The following is a 17,961-nucleotide window of genomic DNA, read 5'->3' as shown; positions in this document are numbered from 1 at the left end:
TAAGGTACATGGCTTAGCATTTTGCCTAGGTTCTGTTCTAAATATATTGACAATATGCCTTAAGCACAAATGATGTTGCCTGCTGTCATGAGGTACATGTCCTGTAACTGACCTTTCTGAATATACTGCAACATTGTAGGTGTGTGTGTTCCTCACCTGCACCACAGACATTGAAAACACATCCTACTGCATGGAGCAAAATAGTGGCTTACAGTTAATGAGAAACCAGTAAAAAGTCTGAGACCAGAGAGCAAGTAGCTCCATCAGAACTCCAAGTGATGGTCCAGCTTGGATGGGATGGGAGCTTCCTTGAAGGAGTTTTTTGTTTCTTTGTATGAAGACTGGTGGTTTCGTTGTGTCAGAAACCACCTATAATTATTTAATGCTGCTAATTTCCTCCAGCTTCTAGAAAGACAGAGCTGCCATGTACTTCTTAAAACACACAGACTTCTTGTTTCAGATTTCATTTGAAGCATTTCTTTGTCCTAATTCATCTGTAAATATGATGTTGTAATGCTTGTTTACACTTAACAGAGTACCTGCCAGTGCTTTCAGGCTCTTTAATGAAAGGCAACTTCATTGCAAATTAATTTATGAATTTTAAGAAACTCTGGGTGTGTTCTGTGACAGACTTCATGTTAGTTTGCCAGCCTGTAGCCCTTGTAATATGAAGCTTCTAAATGTCAGATGTGGATTCCTAACAAATGTGCTTATTTTAGAGTTAACCTGTAGCATCTGATTTTTTCTTCTCTATCCCCTTTCCTTGTTAGACATGCATATTCCTGAACTCTCAGGAGCAGAGGGTGATGCTACTGAATGATTTCAAATATACTATCTTGACATGTATCTTTTAATGCTGTCAGTCACTGTTATAAGATCAGCTCCAGGTCCAGTGATCAAAGGAATACAATTATATGACCAATACAAGAAATGAACTTCAGAGCTGCTTGTTGAAGCATGCCTAAGTTGAAAAATGCTTTTTAATAACTGCAGTTACCCCAGCTTTCCAGCAGATGACACTTTCACCAAAATGCATTAATCTCAGTTCACATAATTTCAGATTCCTTCCTTTTTCCCCTGTTGAGCTGTCATTTATGTACCTTTTTCTTGAAAAGATTCCTTGCTTGGATGCTTGATTACTGTGACCTCTCTATTGTTCCCAAATATCTTAGTGATGCAGTGCCATTCACAGATGTTTTTTTCAGTGATTGCAGTGCCCTGTTGTTCAATCCTCACCCTTTCCTGGTGGTTTAATGGGCAATTGAAAGCCATGGAGGTTTTGGACCCTTAGTCCCACCACTTGACTTTGTAAATGCTCATCACGTGTCAGTCTATTGCAACATAAGTAATATTTAAAAAAAACACCAAGCCTACTGTAATATGTAAGTGAAGTCTTACTGTTGTAAGGCCAACTTCAAGGTCAAAGAAACTTAATAACCTAAATGGCTTAAATTCTGGAAGTGTCTAAATCCTCATAATTATGCTATCTTGCAGAATTTTCAGGCTTGCATCAGGTGTATCATCTGCTTTGTACATGTCAGAGAATTTTGGATGTGTTAGAAAGATACTGTAGTAACCTTGAGGACAGCTTGTGTGAAAGATGAGGAAAGTGAGGGAAAAAGATGGAGTCAGAGGAGAAAGCATCCTCAGCTGACACCAAGGGATCATCAGCCTCAGCTTGGCAACCTCACTGTCTGGCAGGGAGGGGAGCAGTTTCTATCCAGGAGGAGACACTTTGGACAGATGTCAGCAACCTGCCTTGGAAGTCAGCAGTCAGGACACATCAGAGAAGCCATAAACTGAGAGGAGAAACCTTTCTCTGAACCCTATCTGTGTTTCCTGTTTGTGCTCAGTTTCCCATGGCTCTTTTTTTGGGTGGTGGCCCTGTTGCATGGATGACACAAATGCAAGGAATATGATGCAGGGCTTAGTAGGCAAAAGGAGTAAGAACAGACTGAGAGCATCAAGAGGGCCAGTGTTATGATTTTCTGCCTTGCTGTAGATTCTTACTTTAGGTGCATGAGGCCTGGGCTTGGGTGAGAGGACCAACCAGTCTGATAGCTGTGAGCTGGCAGCAGCAATTGGATGGCTCTGCAGACACTGATAGGCAGGAACTTGGGTATCTGGGAGGCTTTGCTTTGGGGCTGGGCATCTATATAATGATCCTGCAGAGACAGATAGGCACCAAAGCTGCTTCAAGGATCTAAGCAAGCGTACTTACTAAAGCCAGTGACTCATATCCATACAGAAAGTGTTCTCCTCCTGATTCAGGTCTTTATTGTTTTAAACACTTAATTAAGTCTCTTTGAACCCACAGGTGCAGCCACTTACTGATGCTTATTTGTTTTCTTTTATTTGTCACAGGCTTTCATTTACCAAGATATTTCAGTCAGAAGGTTGAACTAGATGTATTTGAGGGGATTTTAATATATTCTTGGAAACTGTGACCAACTTTGTTATGTTTCTGTTCTGTTCTCTGGATGCTAGTATGTGCATCTGCTTTTAGGCATGTCTCTGGTGGCTGACTTGACCACTACCATTCCAATTCTCCAGGCTGATTTAAAGTTGATTATGTGTGTTTAGCAGCTAAATTATTTCTTATGAAAGTGTGGTGTTTTTAGTTTTTCATTTTTCAGTGAGTTGAACTTTAATAGTCAAATGGCAAATACTAAGAAAAAGAAATCTTTCAGGTATATGAGAGGTGATTGAAATACTTAGGATTCAGACATTTTTATGTCTGTCTCTGACTAGCCAAACATTTATAATTTTCAAAATATGAACACATTGAAAATTAAATTCACTATCATATGCATCAGTCATACACATTTTTTACCTGCTCTCTTCCAAACCCACTGTTGATGTGCTGATTTTTTTTCTTTGCTTTAATTTCTCTGAAGTTATTTCACAATACCTGAGCTGTTAGGCTATGCTTACTAAGTTATTTCACTGTTTGCTAAGCTTTTTCATTCCATGATTTCTTAAAGCACTGTCTAGAATCCAGGCAGTTATGCAAATCACTGAACTTCAGTCATTGTGTCTGAATCTTTCTATCTCAATGAATGATTTTTGTGTTTCGTTTTTCTTGGTTTGTCTGGGGTTACATATTGTTTTATTTTAGGGTTACATTTTTTTCAATCCAAAGTATAACTTTGAGGGATTCAAAAGATAGCTTTTGGAGTAAAGCTTGGCATAGAGGCATAAGAAGGATAGGAGGAAACTAGTACCACATGTTCATTCTGGTTTTGCCAGAAGAAATTTCAGTCCATGTCTTCTATTTGCAGGCTAAAGTATTCATCACCGAGAGTGCAAAGAGAGCACTGTTGTGGTTGTTTTGTTTCATTTTATTAAATATGATTGGAACCTAAATAAAATAGCACAAATTTTGTGTTAACACATTAACATGGTTTTTGTTCGCAGGTACTGTTGGAAATGGTTTTCAAAATTTCAGGGGAAGGGAGGTGGAGTAAGCTAAGTAAGCTGCAAAATTGTATGCTAGTAAACAAATACATATGAAGTATAAACAATTTTTAGGTTAAATTTCATTGTCAACTTCAATTTAGTGCATGCTGTCTGCATATTTTACAATTTAGCTGGAAAAGTTTGTAACTGATCATTTTGTTCTGACCTCCCCTCAGAGGGAGTGCTGTGCAGACTTGCTGAAAGCTGCGCTTTCTGCTTTTATTACGCTAAAAATGTCCAATGTTTACCATATTCTGAGAGTGTAAATTCAGCTTTAGCCTAGTGTGCCTTATTGTTTTCCATAGCTGTCTGAAGATGTCTAGCCAGAAGGGAACAGTAGGTGCTGGCAACTTTGTATGGCTACAAATAATGGCTAACCCTGAAATGTGTTTAGATTCATCCTGGCTTTAAAGGATTTTGGAGACAGGGCAAGCTGTGGGACACCAAGAGCAGTGTGCTATAGGTGCCATGATCTCTTCCCTCCATTCAGCCGCAGGACTCTCCCTAATAATGCTGGAAGTTAAAATGAATCATTTATGAGCATCAGTAGACACATGGGTGGGGCCTCTTTTAAAACAAGTATTTTGTTGATGCAACACATGTGACAGCCTCTTAGTTCTGAATATAAGTGTTACTGAGAGGAAATTAGGTTGGTTGGCAGAGGAGATCAGCCAGACCTTGCAGTGCGTCTTGCTGAGGAGCTGGTATCTCCACCAGTACTGTGCTTCAGATACCAGTACATGTAGAAGAAAAATGGAAGGTAAGTGTCTTGAAACTTTAATATCCCTTAAACCAGGACTGAACACAGAAATAATTAAATGATCATGTGTACAGACCGAAAAAATTGCACGTATTTTTGTGTAGGGATTACTTGCATGTTAGGATGTTCTTTGTGGAACTAGTGAGAAAAGGGAAAAAACAACTTTTGAAAAAAACTACTATGAAGGAAAAAGAGCTATGGAAAAGATTTAGTGAAACGGCAGCCAATTCTGAAAACAGGAAATAGCATGGAAAAGAATAAATTTTATTTCCAGCATAAGTTACAGAATGCTAGGTTTCAGTATTCTCATACTAGAAATAATTATCTTCCAATGGATACCTGAAGTATTCTGTCTTGAATGAAGAAAAAATATGAATTGATAGAGAAAAACCTGTGGCTGGTATTGATGGTCAGGTTTCTACCAGAGGCAGAAAACCAGTAAGAAATGTGAAACTGAATTGCCTTTCATATTTTTTCTGAGCTGTCTATGCTTAAGAAAGCAATCATTAGCTCCTTTGTGATCCAGTTGCAATACTTAAATCTGATAAGCAAACTGTGGGCTGACTTTAGAGAACTTCCCTGGGAAACGTAGTATCTCAGCTCCCTGATGTTCCAGTTCAGCTGGATTACTGAGTGGATGAAGAGTAGTTGTCTTGGTTTACAAACACCTCCAGAGACCAGGCAAGGATCAGGTTCTTTCAGTGTTCTTGACTGCAGGAATTTGCCATGTGTGCTATAAGAACTTTTGTTTTGACCAGAATTCTTTGTGTTATGGTTGACAACAGTCATTAAGATATGAGATTTTCAGTTCAATTCTGTTGCTCTTTCTTGTTGGCAGGTATGTTGTATTCATGAGCAATAATGCTGTAATGCACTCCTGTATTTTTTGGTTACTGTTGATTGTGTGCAATTTTTTATCATCGGTAGCACTCAGCTCTGCATTTGTTGCATCTGAATGACCAATGCATTACCAAACTTAAATAGTTAGATGAGAAATAAGATTATTTTTAGTCAAGGAAAACAAATCAGAAAAAAATGCTTTTTTTTTTTTTTTTTTTTTGCCTCTTCTGTACCTATTCTGCCCCCTTCCCTTCCCCCACTGCCTCACTTAACACTTTTTTGTATTAAAAATGTCCTGTTCCCAAGGGCTTAGCTATCTTAGCTATGAGTGTCCCCTCATGTGGATACACCATTGGATCTGGATGGGAAAAATTATTTTCCCTTAAATATTAATTCTGTATTCGGTGAAGTACCCATGTAGTTAGAGAAATTGTATTGTTAGATCTTTCTGTGGGCTTAGCAGGACCAAATTTCACTCTCTAAAATTATGATAATATACAAGACTTTGTACATCAGTAAAAACAGTTTCCAAAACTGCTGAGAATCTGTAGCTCCCATCGTCTTCAATTAGAGTGAAGAACTTTGGAAAATAAAATGTTGTATGCAAATAAATGGAGATGAATGTTGCCACCCATCCTTCTGGCACCAGTGTCATAATTACTCCTATGAAATGACTGATATGCAGACAGGATGCCTAAGGGGGAATCAGCCAAGATTTTTGTCAAGATAATCACAGCACCTGGATTGTCAGCATTTTAAAATGTCACAATTTGTGAATATTTCCTTTTCCATTAAGTTTCTCAAAGATATCTGCAAACTTTTTTATGACTTTGGGAGTACAGAGTGAGACATTTGCGTGCGTCTTTCAAATTATTTAAAGTTTTGGGTAGATATTTATACATATCTCTTTTTTTCATAAATCATTTAGAGTGCCACTTAAGCTTTCAAACACATGCACATGTTATCATGTTTTTTATTTTTTCTATTGAATTTTTAATTTATTTTATAAAACAAATGCAAACATTTCAAATGATAACATGTGCAAAACTGTAACTGTCTGTAGACAGTATGTTTTAATGTGCAGAGAGAATATTACAATGCAAAGTCAACTTTTCAAGTAGAGACACTAATATTGTCCTTTAGCATCAGGTATTTATGATACAATCAGGCACAATTTAAAAGAAATGGAACTTGTAGCACTGCTTTTAAAATCAAAGAGTTAGACAAGTTTCCATCTGCAAGCTAGGAAAGTGTTGAACTTGTAAAGGAACTTTTATGGATGTATGTCTCAATTTCAGTCTTGCTGAATTTGAACAGTCTTGAATGAATTTTGAAAGAGTTTTCTCTGTCTTTCATCATTGTCTCCTCTTTCACCTAATCTCAACCACAGTCAGAGTTGGGAAGCTAATTATATGGGCCTTTTTCTTTGTGCTCCTTTCTCTGTCCTGCAGTTATTGAGCTGGGAGAAGTCGACTTGAACTGTCCTTCCAACTGTCAAATACATAATACCCATTTCTTCGGAACTGACAGACAAATAATAAGGAGAGGGCAAGCCTTCAGCTTTTATGCTCGTTTCCAAAATCGGGAATGGGATGACTCCGTGGACCAGGCTGTTTTCACCGTGGAGACAGGTAGTCACTCCCAAACACTTTGTAGTCTTTCCTAGTCCTTTGCTGGTTAATAATATTTCCCATAGTCTTCAAAAGACTTCTGTCATAATCTTCATATTCCCATAACCTACTCATGTTCCATGTGAAAAGACTACCTTCCCCTAAATCAGGAAATCAGGCAGTTCTTCTAACATGTAAAGTTTTCTCACTCTGCTAGAGAAGTGACAAGTGGAAAAGAAATCCACCCTTGGGAGCTTCGCCTTGCAAATGATGCCTTAAGCAAATTGCTCCCCTTTTACATGTGCTTGGTTTAGTAGTCTGATGGAAGTGGTTTTTATTTTCCTGAACAGGCCTCAGACCCTGTGAATCAAATGAGACAAAATGCACCTTCCCAATGGGCAGATGTCTGGATCAAACCTGTTGGAGTGCTTCCTACAAAGTTCATCAGCCAAAATGCATCAGTATCAGCGTGTTTCCTCCCTCCAGTGTCTGCATTGGCCGTTATATTCTCAATATGCAAATCACATCTTGTGGTCACACATATCAGCGGTGTCTTGGAGATTTTTATGTCCTTTTTAATCCTTGGTGTGCAGGTAAGAATGATTATCTAGTGATAATCATATTGTTTTAAGAAAAATAGCTGGTTTAAGATTGTTAACTGTTTTAAGAAAAAGAGTAAAGCTGTTGAACATATTTATTATTTAGCTGCTATGTAAAAGATGTAGTTACAGAAAGAATAAGAATCAAGGAGAGATTTAATTTTGTTATTTTAAATTTTTTTCCTCCAAGTTCAAGACTGTCTCAAGCCATTGTTTTGATTTGTTTTCTTAGTGGTAGTAGGGGTGGAGTATAATTTTTTCCCAGAACTTTTACAGTGTCTTGACAGGATAGAAAGCATTGGGAAGATTTCTCTATTCATCAGAAACACATTTTTGCTGTGAGAGTGACTGAGCACTAGCACAGGTATCCAGAGAGGTTGTGGAGTCTCCATTCTAGGAGATATTCAAAAGCCATCTGGATGTGGGCTGGGAAACTGGCTGGAGGTTGGACCAGATCACCTCCAGAGGCACCTTTCCAGCCTCAACCACTTTGTAATTCTGTGAATCCTATGTTATCATCATAAAATAACATAGTACAAATACAAAATAAATTCTGTAGATCTGGCTCTGGTAGAAAGGAATTCTGGAGTCTGTATGACCTTGCCAAAATCATTACATGACAAATATTCACATTGTCTGTGCTGATTTGATCTAAGTCAGATACACAACCCTATGTGCTGAGTGTTTGACTTGTAGAACAGCTTAGTGTGAAGATAAATTTCAGGCTCTTCCATTCATATGTCCTGCAGCAGGGAGAGACTTAATAAAGATATCTGGCCTAACTAGGAATGAATTGTCTGTGAATGCTTGAAGAGCCCATAGCCTTCAACATCCTTAAAAGTATAAATCAAAAACTGGTAGGAAAGGAAAGAGGGATACAGTGATGCAGAAACACAGAAGTACTATTAAGGTACATTTTGTCTGAATGAAAGCTCTTCATCTTTTCCAGATGACCCTGTGTATTTGGACAGTCAGGCCCATAGAGAAGAATACATTCTGAATGAACATGGAATACTGTATGAAGGAGTTCACAAGCACATAACCTCTCGACCATGGCACTTTGGACAGGTACTTTTTTAACACTTGCTCAAAAATAGATGTCATCCATATACTCAAAGATGAAGTGTTGTATGTATTTTTGTATTTTTTCAGAAGTGTATGCTCTATTTGTAGTGCAAAGGTTTTTAGGATCAGTACAGACTATGCATACACAAACCAAAATGTCTGAGAATTTCACTGTAGTCCAAATAACCGGACCAAAGCTTTATCTAGTAAAATGAGGGAAATTGCAGAATGTTCTGGGAACAGATGAAACAAATATTGTGCTTCTGAAGGAAAATTATTCCATTGGTTAAACATAAGTAAAAATGACATGGTTTTGCCTTTGGTTTTCCTTCGGGCAGATAGGCAACACCATGCAGACCACTAGGAGCTGTGCTTGATTTAACAAAAGAAAAAAAAGAGAATAAAAGAAAAAAGGGCAGGAGAGGAGAGAGGGCAGCTCATTTAAGTGAAAAAGACTAGATTATTGATAAGAAAGGTACTTTAGCAACGTCAGCATACCATGATGCCTATGTTAACCTCTTTTTCCTCAGTTTGAAGATGGGATTCTGGATATCTGCTTGAAGATCTTAGATATGGGTGCAAGTTACCATCACGGCTCTGATCGTGACCACTGTTGGCGTAATGACCCTGTGCATGTCAGCATGGTGGTGAATCACATGGTAAGATCTGTGGGGGTGTGAGACCTCTGAATAGATAATGTCACACTACATTATACTGTAGAAGGATGAACTGCACATTAATCTAATACAGCAGGGGAGGAGGAAAAATCCTTTCTGTGCTCAGATTCACAGGAAAGTTAAACTTGTAACGCTAATCTCTGCTGATTTTGAGACATGTTTAGAACGTGAACACATGGTTGGCTATTTGAAAAGTTTGTTTTTCTTTTTTCTTTTTAGATAAGCAGCCATACCACTAGCAGTATCATGAAGATTCCAGAAAACAATGATTACCTGAAAGGAACAAAGCCATTTTCCTGGAATGGAAGCGTCCCTATTCTACAGCAGTGGTACAGTGGCAGATGCAGGCCGGTCAGATATGGGTACTGTGGATCTCTTGCTTCAGTAATGTGCACAGGTATGATATTTCAGTTTGCCCTTACCTTGTTTATAGATAAAAGAAGAGAGAAAACAAGGATCAAAAACCCCTGACCTTAAAAATTACTTGAAGTATTTAACTCATAAGCATTTTACTGGAAAAGAATATGCTCCAGATATAGTGTTTATTATCAACCTTTTGCATTCCTATACAGGCTGAAGAGCAAGAAAAGAAGTAGTTCCATCTTCTCTGTGACCTTCATATTATGAAGTTATCAATATTGAAATTTTTATTAAAACACAGAAAGCACAAGTGCAGCATCACTGAATCATAGAATAGCTGAGGTTGGAAGAGACCTTTAAAGGTCATCTAGTACAACCCCATTGTGGAGCCAAAATGTATGCTTTGGGTGATGTTTGAAGGATGAGAAAAAACACTAAGTTATGAACAGGAAGACCTCTAGTAATGTCTCCTCCAAAACACAAAAGCATTAGGCTATATTTTCCTTTTAATGCAAAAGATTAGATAAAAGTGCACTAAACTCTACAGACAGAAGATCTAAGTTCCAACTTCATTTATCTACTGAACCTGCTTCTACATTGAGTGAAGAAAGTTTAATTTAAGTCCTGTAGATGAATCTATATGTACCATAATATTTATTAAAAAAAAAATTATGTTTTATTAATGGAGAATCAGGTTAATGATTTCTGAACATTAAATGATTAAAACATCTGGTTTTTCAAACTGCTTTTCAAGAACTAAAAAGAATTTTGAAGATACTGCGTCCCAAATATTGCTTCCTGTCCACTGTGTTTCTATAACTGCAAATTAGAATATAAGATAATTATTTATAAAATAAGTGAAGGATTTGCCTGATTAATTGTGATTTGTAATGATTCATTCATATTTTTTTTCTTACAGTGATGAGGTGTTTGGGAATTCCAAGCCGTGTTGTCACAAGCTTCTGTTTTCCTTGCTCAATTGAGAATCCCCTTGGAATCAATGAGATTTTTGACACTACTGGTAAAAACCTATGTGGCAAAGACAAGCTATGGTAAGTAAGAAAAATATAAAGCTCTTTTGCCCTTTTAAAAAGTTATTTCATAGGAAAACTGGTATGAATTTAGCAGATCAGTGTTTCTTTGGTGTATGTCTTTCTTTAGTGGGGTTATGGTCTTCAGTTTCCTAATAATGCATTTCAAAACCATGAAATTACTAAAGAGGCAGTCTACTCAATGTAGATTTTAAAAAGGAAAAAATCAACACCTCTTGTGAGAATCCGTGCTTCCTACTTACCCTTCTCAGCTAACAAGAATAAGGCCATCAAACTTAGGAGCTGTAAAAGTAGATTATGAAATGCTAGGGAAAATTTATCATTAATTTGGACTTTTATCTTCAGTCATAATCACTTGGTTGATACCTCTCTTGTCCTCCTGATGTTCCTTGTAATGGATTGGTTCATTCTTATAAACCTTTTAATTCCTGTTAAACAAAAGAACTGTGGTGTCATGTTACCATCTCAAGGAAACATATTTTGCAATCAGGTCTGTGGGGTTCTGGAACATATTTCCAGTCTGAGTGATATAAAGCAAACAAAACCACTCCTGTCATAAACATCATTAACAGTGTTAAGACATACAAAATCTTCAGTTGATTGAAAGATTATCATGGACATGGTTTTCCTCAGTCATAGGCATTAAACATTAATCCAAGGGACATCTTTAATCATATATTCCTTCATTCTACAGGCGATACCACTGCTGGAATGAGTCTTGGATGGCTCGCAGAGACATTAATCAGTGCTGCGGTGACTGGCAGTGCCTGGATCCAACACCTCTGGAAACAGGCAGAGGTAACTTTACTATAGTTGGAATCACTTTCCTCAGATTATGTTGCTGAGATTCCCTACTACTCGGGTTATGATGCGTCATAACATTTTTGTTCTCCGGTTTAGGTTCAGCTTGCAGTGGTCCTACATGGGTTCGAAGCATCAGGGAAGGGGAACTGGACTTGGATTATGATGGTCATCATATGTTTTCTCGAGTAAATTCAAACTATGTTGGCTGGCTTTCCCAAAACAATGCCAAAAGAACAAAATTTTTCTGTGACACATGGCCATGTGGACAACGTCTAATCACCAAGAGTGTTGGCAGTGAGCAATTTGAAGACATCACTGGAGCTTACAAGTATGAACTAGGTAAGTTGAAAACATATTAAATGGGTTAGAGGAAGTATCAAAGTAATCTCTCCTGTGTTTAAATGTGCAAAATAATCTGAAATTGTGTTTTCATTTCTGAGAAAGAGGCAGATGCTTTTCTCTTTAAAGATTTAGATTTTAAAACTTTTAAATATATTTAGACAATTACAACAAAGCACATACTAATTAGGATAGGATAGGATATAGGCTAGGATAGGATAGGATAGGATATGATAGGATACGATACGATACGATACGATACGATACGATACGATATTTTAGATGGAAGGACTGACAATGACCATCTCATCCAACAGCCTCACATGTCAGGACTGACTGAAAGTTGAAACATACTATTAAATACCTCTTCTTAAGACACTGACAACCATGGCCCATCAACCACCTCTCTAGGAAGCCTGTTCTAGTGTTTGACCAGCCTCACAATAAAGAAATTTTTCCTAATGTCTAGTCTAAACTTTCCCTAGCACAAGTTTGAACCATTCCCATGCTTCCTGTGACTGGACACCAGGAAAAAGAACTCGGCACCTCCGCTTCCACTTCCTTTTCTCAGGAAGCCGGGAAGAACAATGAGATCACTGCTTAGCCTCCTTTTCTCCAAACTAGACAAAGCCAAAACTCTTAGCTGCTCCTTACAGGACATGCATTCCAGCCCTTTAAATAACAGTGTTTGTACGTATATGTTTTGATCTCACCTTTAAAGTAATTTAAAATATTGGCAGACTCAAGAAAATCTGAAAAAAACCCCACAAATTATTCTAAACCTAGGACTAACACCTTACTTTTTGCTTCTTGTAGTAGGTCTGTCAGAAAATATGCCTACTTACTAAATTCATGTATTTTTAGCATATTCTGCTGTTCTTTGGGCCATGGATTACTGATTTTCATATTTCAGTAGATGGGAGGAGTTCAACCATCAAAATTGCATTAGGGAATGGACAGTAGATCACAGCTGATTGTACATTTGCAAGCTCTGTGGGTTTTTTTAGTTTATTTTTTGTTGCTCGGTTGGAAAACTATAGTTTCTTTGTTTTAATGGCATATTTCGTCTTTTGAATGGTAGCATCTAATATTCACCCTTATCCTTTTAAAGAATTATATTTTGAGTTTTGTACTAACTATGCATTTTAAGATTTACATGACCATTTTTATATTTAACTACTTAAAAGTAAAATAAGGTTTTAATTTTTTTTTCCCCCTGAGGTGTTTATTTTCTTCTGTGCATTCAGTCTGCTGTATCTCATATTTCATTATCTGGTGCATTTGTTCTACAGCAACCTGCTACTTTGGATTCCAGGAAGAAGAAGCAATAAATTTAATTATCTTTATTATTTGGGTAGAATAATAATAGGGTTCTTGTGCCTCCAGCAGATTCATTATCATATATCTTCTTTATCAGGTTCTGTGAAAAACAAAGAAGCCTATTACCGGGCTTACAGAAGAATTCACCCAGGGTATTGCAATGCTTCAAACTGTCATATTGACAGAGAGTTATCATCTCTGAAAAACCCATTTTTGAGCGACTCAGGAGTTAACATGAGGTTAAAGATGGCTAACTGCCCAATGTATGGTGAAGATGTCCAACTGAACTGGCTGCTCGAAAATTTGCGTAATGAGACCAAAACTCTGAAGTTTAATTTGTGCGCACAAATTATAACCTACAGTGGTTGTCCAATGGATCAATTTTGGAAAGACTGTGTGAATGTCACATTGGGTCCAAGGGAAGGTAAGAGGGTGAAATTCTATAATACCCTGTTCTTTTTAGGAGATAGTTTTCAGGATTTGTGGAGACTTCCTAACAGTGGTGGGAAGTGAATGTGTACAGTGTTAAGTATCGACAGCTGAATTCCCTTTAGGGTGATCTCTCAAAAATCAACATAATGTCAATACTACATGTATGGTGACAGGTAAATTGTAGTCTTTCCTTAATTTCTCAAGGTTTAGAGATTCTTATGATAGTTTAAAAAATTGTTTCATTAAAATATCAGTTCTGGACCTTATACTCAATACAAAGATAATGCTGCAAATCTGCAATTCTCTATCAGAACAACAATGCTTTCTTTGACCCAAAGATATCAGCCAGTGTAAAACACTTGCTTAGACCACCTAGACATACCATATGCTGGGAAGTGCAGATGTGTAGCAGAATATAAAAACCTGTTTCCATGGTTTATGTCTTTTTCTGGAAGAAACAGGATCCCTTTAATTAAACTACATAAGACAAAATTTCATACTGATATTAAAATTCTATTTTATGAGGCTTTAATTTGCCTGTATTTTAATTATTGCTTTAAGATTTCCACTGGAAGGAACAATTTCCAAATTTTGCTTAATAATTATCATCATCACCACCACCCACTAATCTTGCAAATTCACTGATAGATGAAAACTGTAAAATTGATTGCTGAAGATAGCAATGAATCACCCTAAGTCAGGAAAACTTCTGTCTATTTTCAAAGATGCCATGATAACTTAATATTTAATTAAGCCATTGTAAGAGTGAGTTAAACTTTATGAGGAAGGAAAGTAAGAGTATTAATAAAAAAACTCAGAAAAATAAAGAAATAAATTTGTTTTACAGTGAAAAAAATTCCGCTGTGTATATCATATAATCAATATGGACCTTATCTCTGTGATCACAACATTATGAAAGTAGTTGCTGTCTCAGACCCAGAGTGTGGAGAAGTTCTGATGGTGAGCAGGGATATTGTGGTCAACAGACCACCTGTTATTGTAAAGGTAAGAAACTTTATGGAATTTGGTATCTAAGGAACAGACCTGGGGACTCTTATTTGCCACTTCCTAAGTACAATGCAAATAAACTTGAAATACTTTACATTTTTCTTTTATCTTATTGCCTTTTTTTTTTTAATAGCAAGATTGATGTGATTTTTAAAGTAAAACAATTTACTTAGTAATGTATTGAGATCATAGAAGCAATGTGTATTATTAATTCTTTTAAAATTTTGTTTCCTTCCATTTATTTACCTCATTGTCAGTTTTGTAAGGATTAAAAAACATAAAATGTGTTTGTTTCTTTTTTAAATAGCTACTGAGCCAACCCAGACTGAAAGTACCATGTACTGCAGAGATCTCCTTCTGTAATCCTCTGCAGGAAGATATGAAGAATTGTGTAATGACATTAGAAGGCTGTGGTTTATTCAAAGAGCCAATGACCATTGAGTAAGTTCATCAGTTCTTGAAATGGGGATAATATTGGGGGTGACTGAGGTGTGCAAGTTCAGGATGGGTTTTGAGAGAGACAATAGTTCTGATATTTTTGGCGTTTAGCACATGAACAAGACATTTTGCCTCTTATTACTTTGAGATTCCATTAAAAGCCTCACTCCTCTTAAAACTGATGGTAATTTAAAGCTGGCAAGGAATGACACTGCTTCATTTTTCTCAAGATTTAATTTAAGTGGGTGCACCAAATATCTGTCTACACACTTGTCTTTACAAGAAGTACTAGCTGGGTCCCTCGTCTCTTGCATTCATATTGAGTTTACAATAAAATTCCTCTAAATATTCATGAACTGGCACTAACCACATATAGGAACAATTAGTGAACGACAGTGAGAAATAGCAATATGCATACTAAGCTCATAACAAGTTAATCACAGGAAACTGGAAACTTCCAAGATGCTGTAACATTCTAGGAAAAGTAGATGTTCATTAATATGCATTGCTTCTCTTCATGACAAGGAGAACTGACAAAAGTATGACTAGTTTTGAGGGCAAGAAGTTAAGAATTGTTCTCACTGAATAGTAATGAACTGGATTCCACAAAGCTGCCCTGTCAAACTGCTGGAAATGGTAAGCAATAAATACACCTTTTAGACAGAAGGGTGCCACATTTTTTAAGAATTCAAGTCAGTATCACAAATGATTTTCCAGTTCCAATTACAGAACTGGCTATGGGAGTCTTCCAAATTTTTTGGGACAAAAGTTTTTAACATACTTTTCACAACAGAGAATATGGGGTTTTTTGGAAGAAGACAAGAATAACAAAGTTGTCATAACAGTTCATTTCTAAAATACGTCATAACAAATCAAACTTAATTTTGTGCACTCATCTTGTAGTGCTTAGGTCTCTGAGCGCTAAGGATTAGGATCCTAATTCTTTTCTTTATCTTACTCCAGTTTGGGAACGCTGGCATCCAACCAACAGGCACGGACCATCGTGGAGTTCACACCTTACAGGCTTGGCAGTCACCGGCTCCTGGCCAACCTTGGGTGCCACAAGTTTGCCTACTGCAAGGGATGTGCCAAAGCTGAAGTGTGCTGCTCCGCAGGCCAGAATGGTGTCCTGCCCATCAGCCAGAACGGGTCACTCCCAGCGTGTGAGAATGGCTCCGTCCCCATGAACGGCTCTGGGCCTGTCCCTGTGGCAGACCCTGCGTTCAACTCCATGTGTGAATATATCTGTATCCCAGTGTGCAACCCAAACTGCAGCGCAGGGGGGCAGCCTGTGTACGATTTCGTGTACCTCCCTGCAGGCCATCCTTTATGCAATTCCATCTGCAACCAAGGCTTCAATCCAAGCATCAATCCTGGTTTTGAGATGGGATGCGATCCTGGCTTCCGTGTCGTATGTGAGACTGTACCTCCTGCTGCGAGTGCCCCAATGCCTCCATCCATGTATGGCTCCATGCCGGCCCCAGCATCCAACCCTGTTTGCACCCCTATGCCTCAAGTGGTGTTTGAGACAGGTCCTGCTCCCACACACCCCTCTGGAGGTGGAGGGGGGCCGATGTCCTATTCTGTCTCTGTCCCCGCGAATAATGCGGTGAGTGCGTTGCTGACCCACTTCATGGCTGGCCCCAGTCCCAGTGGAGCAGCGCAGGCGGTCCCTATGTCTGCTTCTCCATCCTACTCCATGTGCTCCCCAGTGGTCCACACCATCGGTAATCCCATGCAGCCTCCAACTCCCCTTTCAGTGCCCGGTGCCTCCATCTCACACGTCGTTTGCGGCTCCACACCCTCTCCCACCACCCAGCCTCCGGGCGGCCCAGTGGCCACCGTGTCCACCCAACCCCTGAGTGCCACGGTAGCCCACGGCATGTGCTCCCCGGCGCCTTCCCCAGTGCCCCGCGCCGCTGACCGTAGCAGCACCCCGACAGTGCTGCAGGTGGGCAGCGCCTCTGCATCCCGCCCGCTGTGCTCCCCGGCCCCCCGGCCCGTGGGCCCCCCGGCGTCCCACTCGCTGTGCTCTCCAGCCCCCCGCCCAGTCGGGCCCCCCGCAGCCCACTCCCTGTGCTCGCCCACCTCCGCCTCGCTGGTGGCCGCGGGGGCCCGCCCTGCCAGCTCGCCCGCCGCTCAGCCCTTGGACTCGCCAGCCGCCGCCTGCCTCCCGTGCTCCCCATCCCCGCGCCCCCTGGCAGGTGCCACAGCCCGCTCCCTCTGTGCCCCCACCTCTCGCTCCATCTCCCAGCTTGTGGGCACCGCCGGGTCTCGCTCGCTGTGCGGCTCTCAGTGGAGCCCTTCCTATGACACCACCACTCGCTTGGGCTCCACGTGGGCTCCCACCTCCCGGTCGCTGTGGAGCCCCGAGGGGCGCTCGGGCTACTCCTCGACCCGTGCCACCTACGGCACACTTACACGCCCTCCGTACAGCTCCTTGAACCGCTCCTCCTACACCTTGTCCCGCTCTGGCTACAGCACCCTACCCCGCTCCACCTCTCCCTCTGCCTATGCCACGCTGACTCGCTCCGGGTCGTGCCCCTCGGGCAGTACCCTGGCTCTGGCAGGGTCCCGCAGGCCCTGGAGTCCCACAAGGAGCACTCTCACCTATTTCAGACGCAAATATCTGTAATGGAGAGTAACCTGGGAAAACCTAAAGCCGGTGAAATAAAGCCTGCGTGCAGATGCTTTACAAGAGGTTAGAAATAGGGTGATGAAGAGCAGCGTGCTGCTCCTGAGCATTTATCTATGGATTTGAGTTGTGCCAGAAAGCAGGCTGTGAGCCAACTGCTGAGGGATGCATTCGATGTAATACTTGTATGTCTTGAGATATGGTACGGTGGAAATGACAAATGAATGTGCTCCCTGCGGAGCCGTCGTGACAATAGCGGCACGGTGCAGGTAAATCAGACTTACTTGCTCAGTCAAGCTGTTTTATAAATGATGTGCCTTCACTCTCTCTTCTCTTGATTTTTTGCAATGCACATTTCTTAGATCTCCCTGGGCTACAGCACTAGTAGCAAATCTCTCTCTCCCTGCATGAAATGTGCTGTCCTTGGGATGCTGCAGAGGTGACAGCAGACGTGCCTTAATGTCTCACCTAGCATACACTGGGCCCCTGAGCCCCAGTGTTGCTGTGGCTTAGGTCAGTTCTGCGTGCACTCTGCTTCTCTAGTTGTGTAGTACTGAAAACTG

The 17,961-nt window shown here is 39.8% G+C and overlaps 1 protein-coding gene across 1 annotated transcript; it reads left to right on the top strand.

The window, feature by feature from the left end:
• The first annotated feature begins 4,094 nt into the window (after positions 1-4,094).
• LOC102110310 (protein-glutamine gamma-glutamyltransferase 5-like) lies at positions 4,095-17,672 on the top strand. The gene is made up of 13 exons (XM_005517448.2): positions 4,095-4,219; positions 6,511-6,690; positions 7,020-7,262; positions 8,218-8,336; positions 8,864-8,992; positions 9,230-9,407; positions 10,290-10,422; positions 11,117-11,220; positions 11,323-11,565; positions 12,983-13,309; positions 14,165-14,322; positions 14,633-14,766; positions 15,727-17,672. Exons 1-13 carry the CDS (start codon positions 4,213-4,215, stop codon positions 17,396-17,398), a joined length of 3,627 nt encoding a protein of 1,208 aa, XP_005517505.2. The 5' UTR covers positions 4,095-4,212; the 3' UTR covers positions 17,399-17,672.
• The last annotated feature ends 289 nt before the right edge of the window (positions 17,673-17,961 follow it).

Source organism: Pseudopodoces humilis, chromosome 1, assembly GCF_049639895.1.
Source record: "Pseudopodoces humilis isolate 2021_Gansu_Grassland_sample_001 chromosome 1, ASM4963989v1, whole genome shotgun sequence".
NCBI lineage: Eukaryota > Metazoa > Chordata > Aves > Passeriformes > Paridae > Pseudopodoces > Pseudopodoces humilis.
This window is presented reverse-complemented; position numbering and strand designations above follow the sequence as displayed.

What these genes read in the sequence shown, in the direction of transcription:
- LOC102110310 (XM_005517448.2), top strand. An exon ending in TGTTTTCACCGTGGAGACAG is followed by an intron (nt 6,691 to 7,019) that starts GTAGTCACTCCC and finishes TTTCCTGAACAG; the next exon opens with GCCTCAGACCCTGTGAATCA. An exon ending in AAAGAGCCAATGACCATTGA is followed by an intron (nt 14,767 to 15,726) that starts GTAAGTTCATCA and finishes ATCTTACTCCAG; the next exon opens with TTTGGGAACGCTGGCATCCA.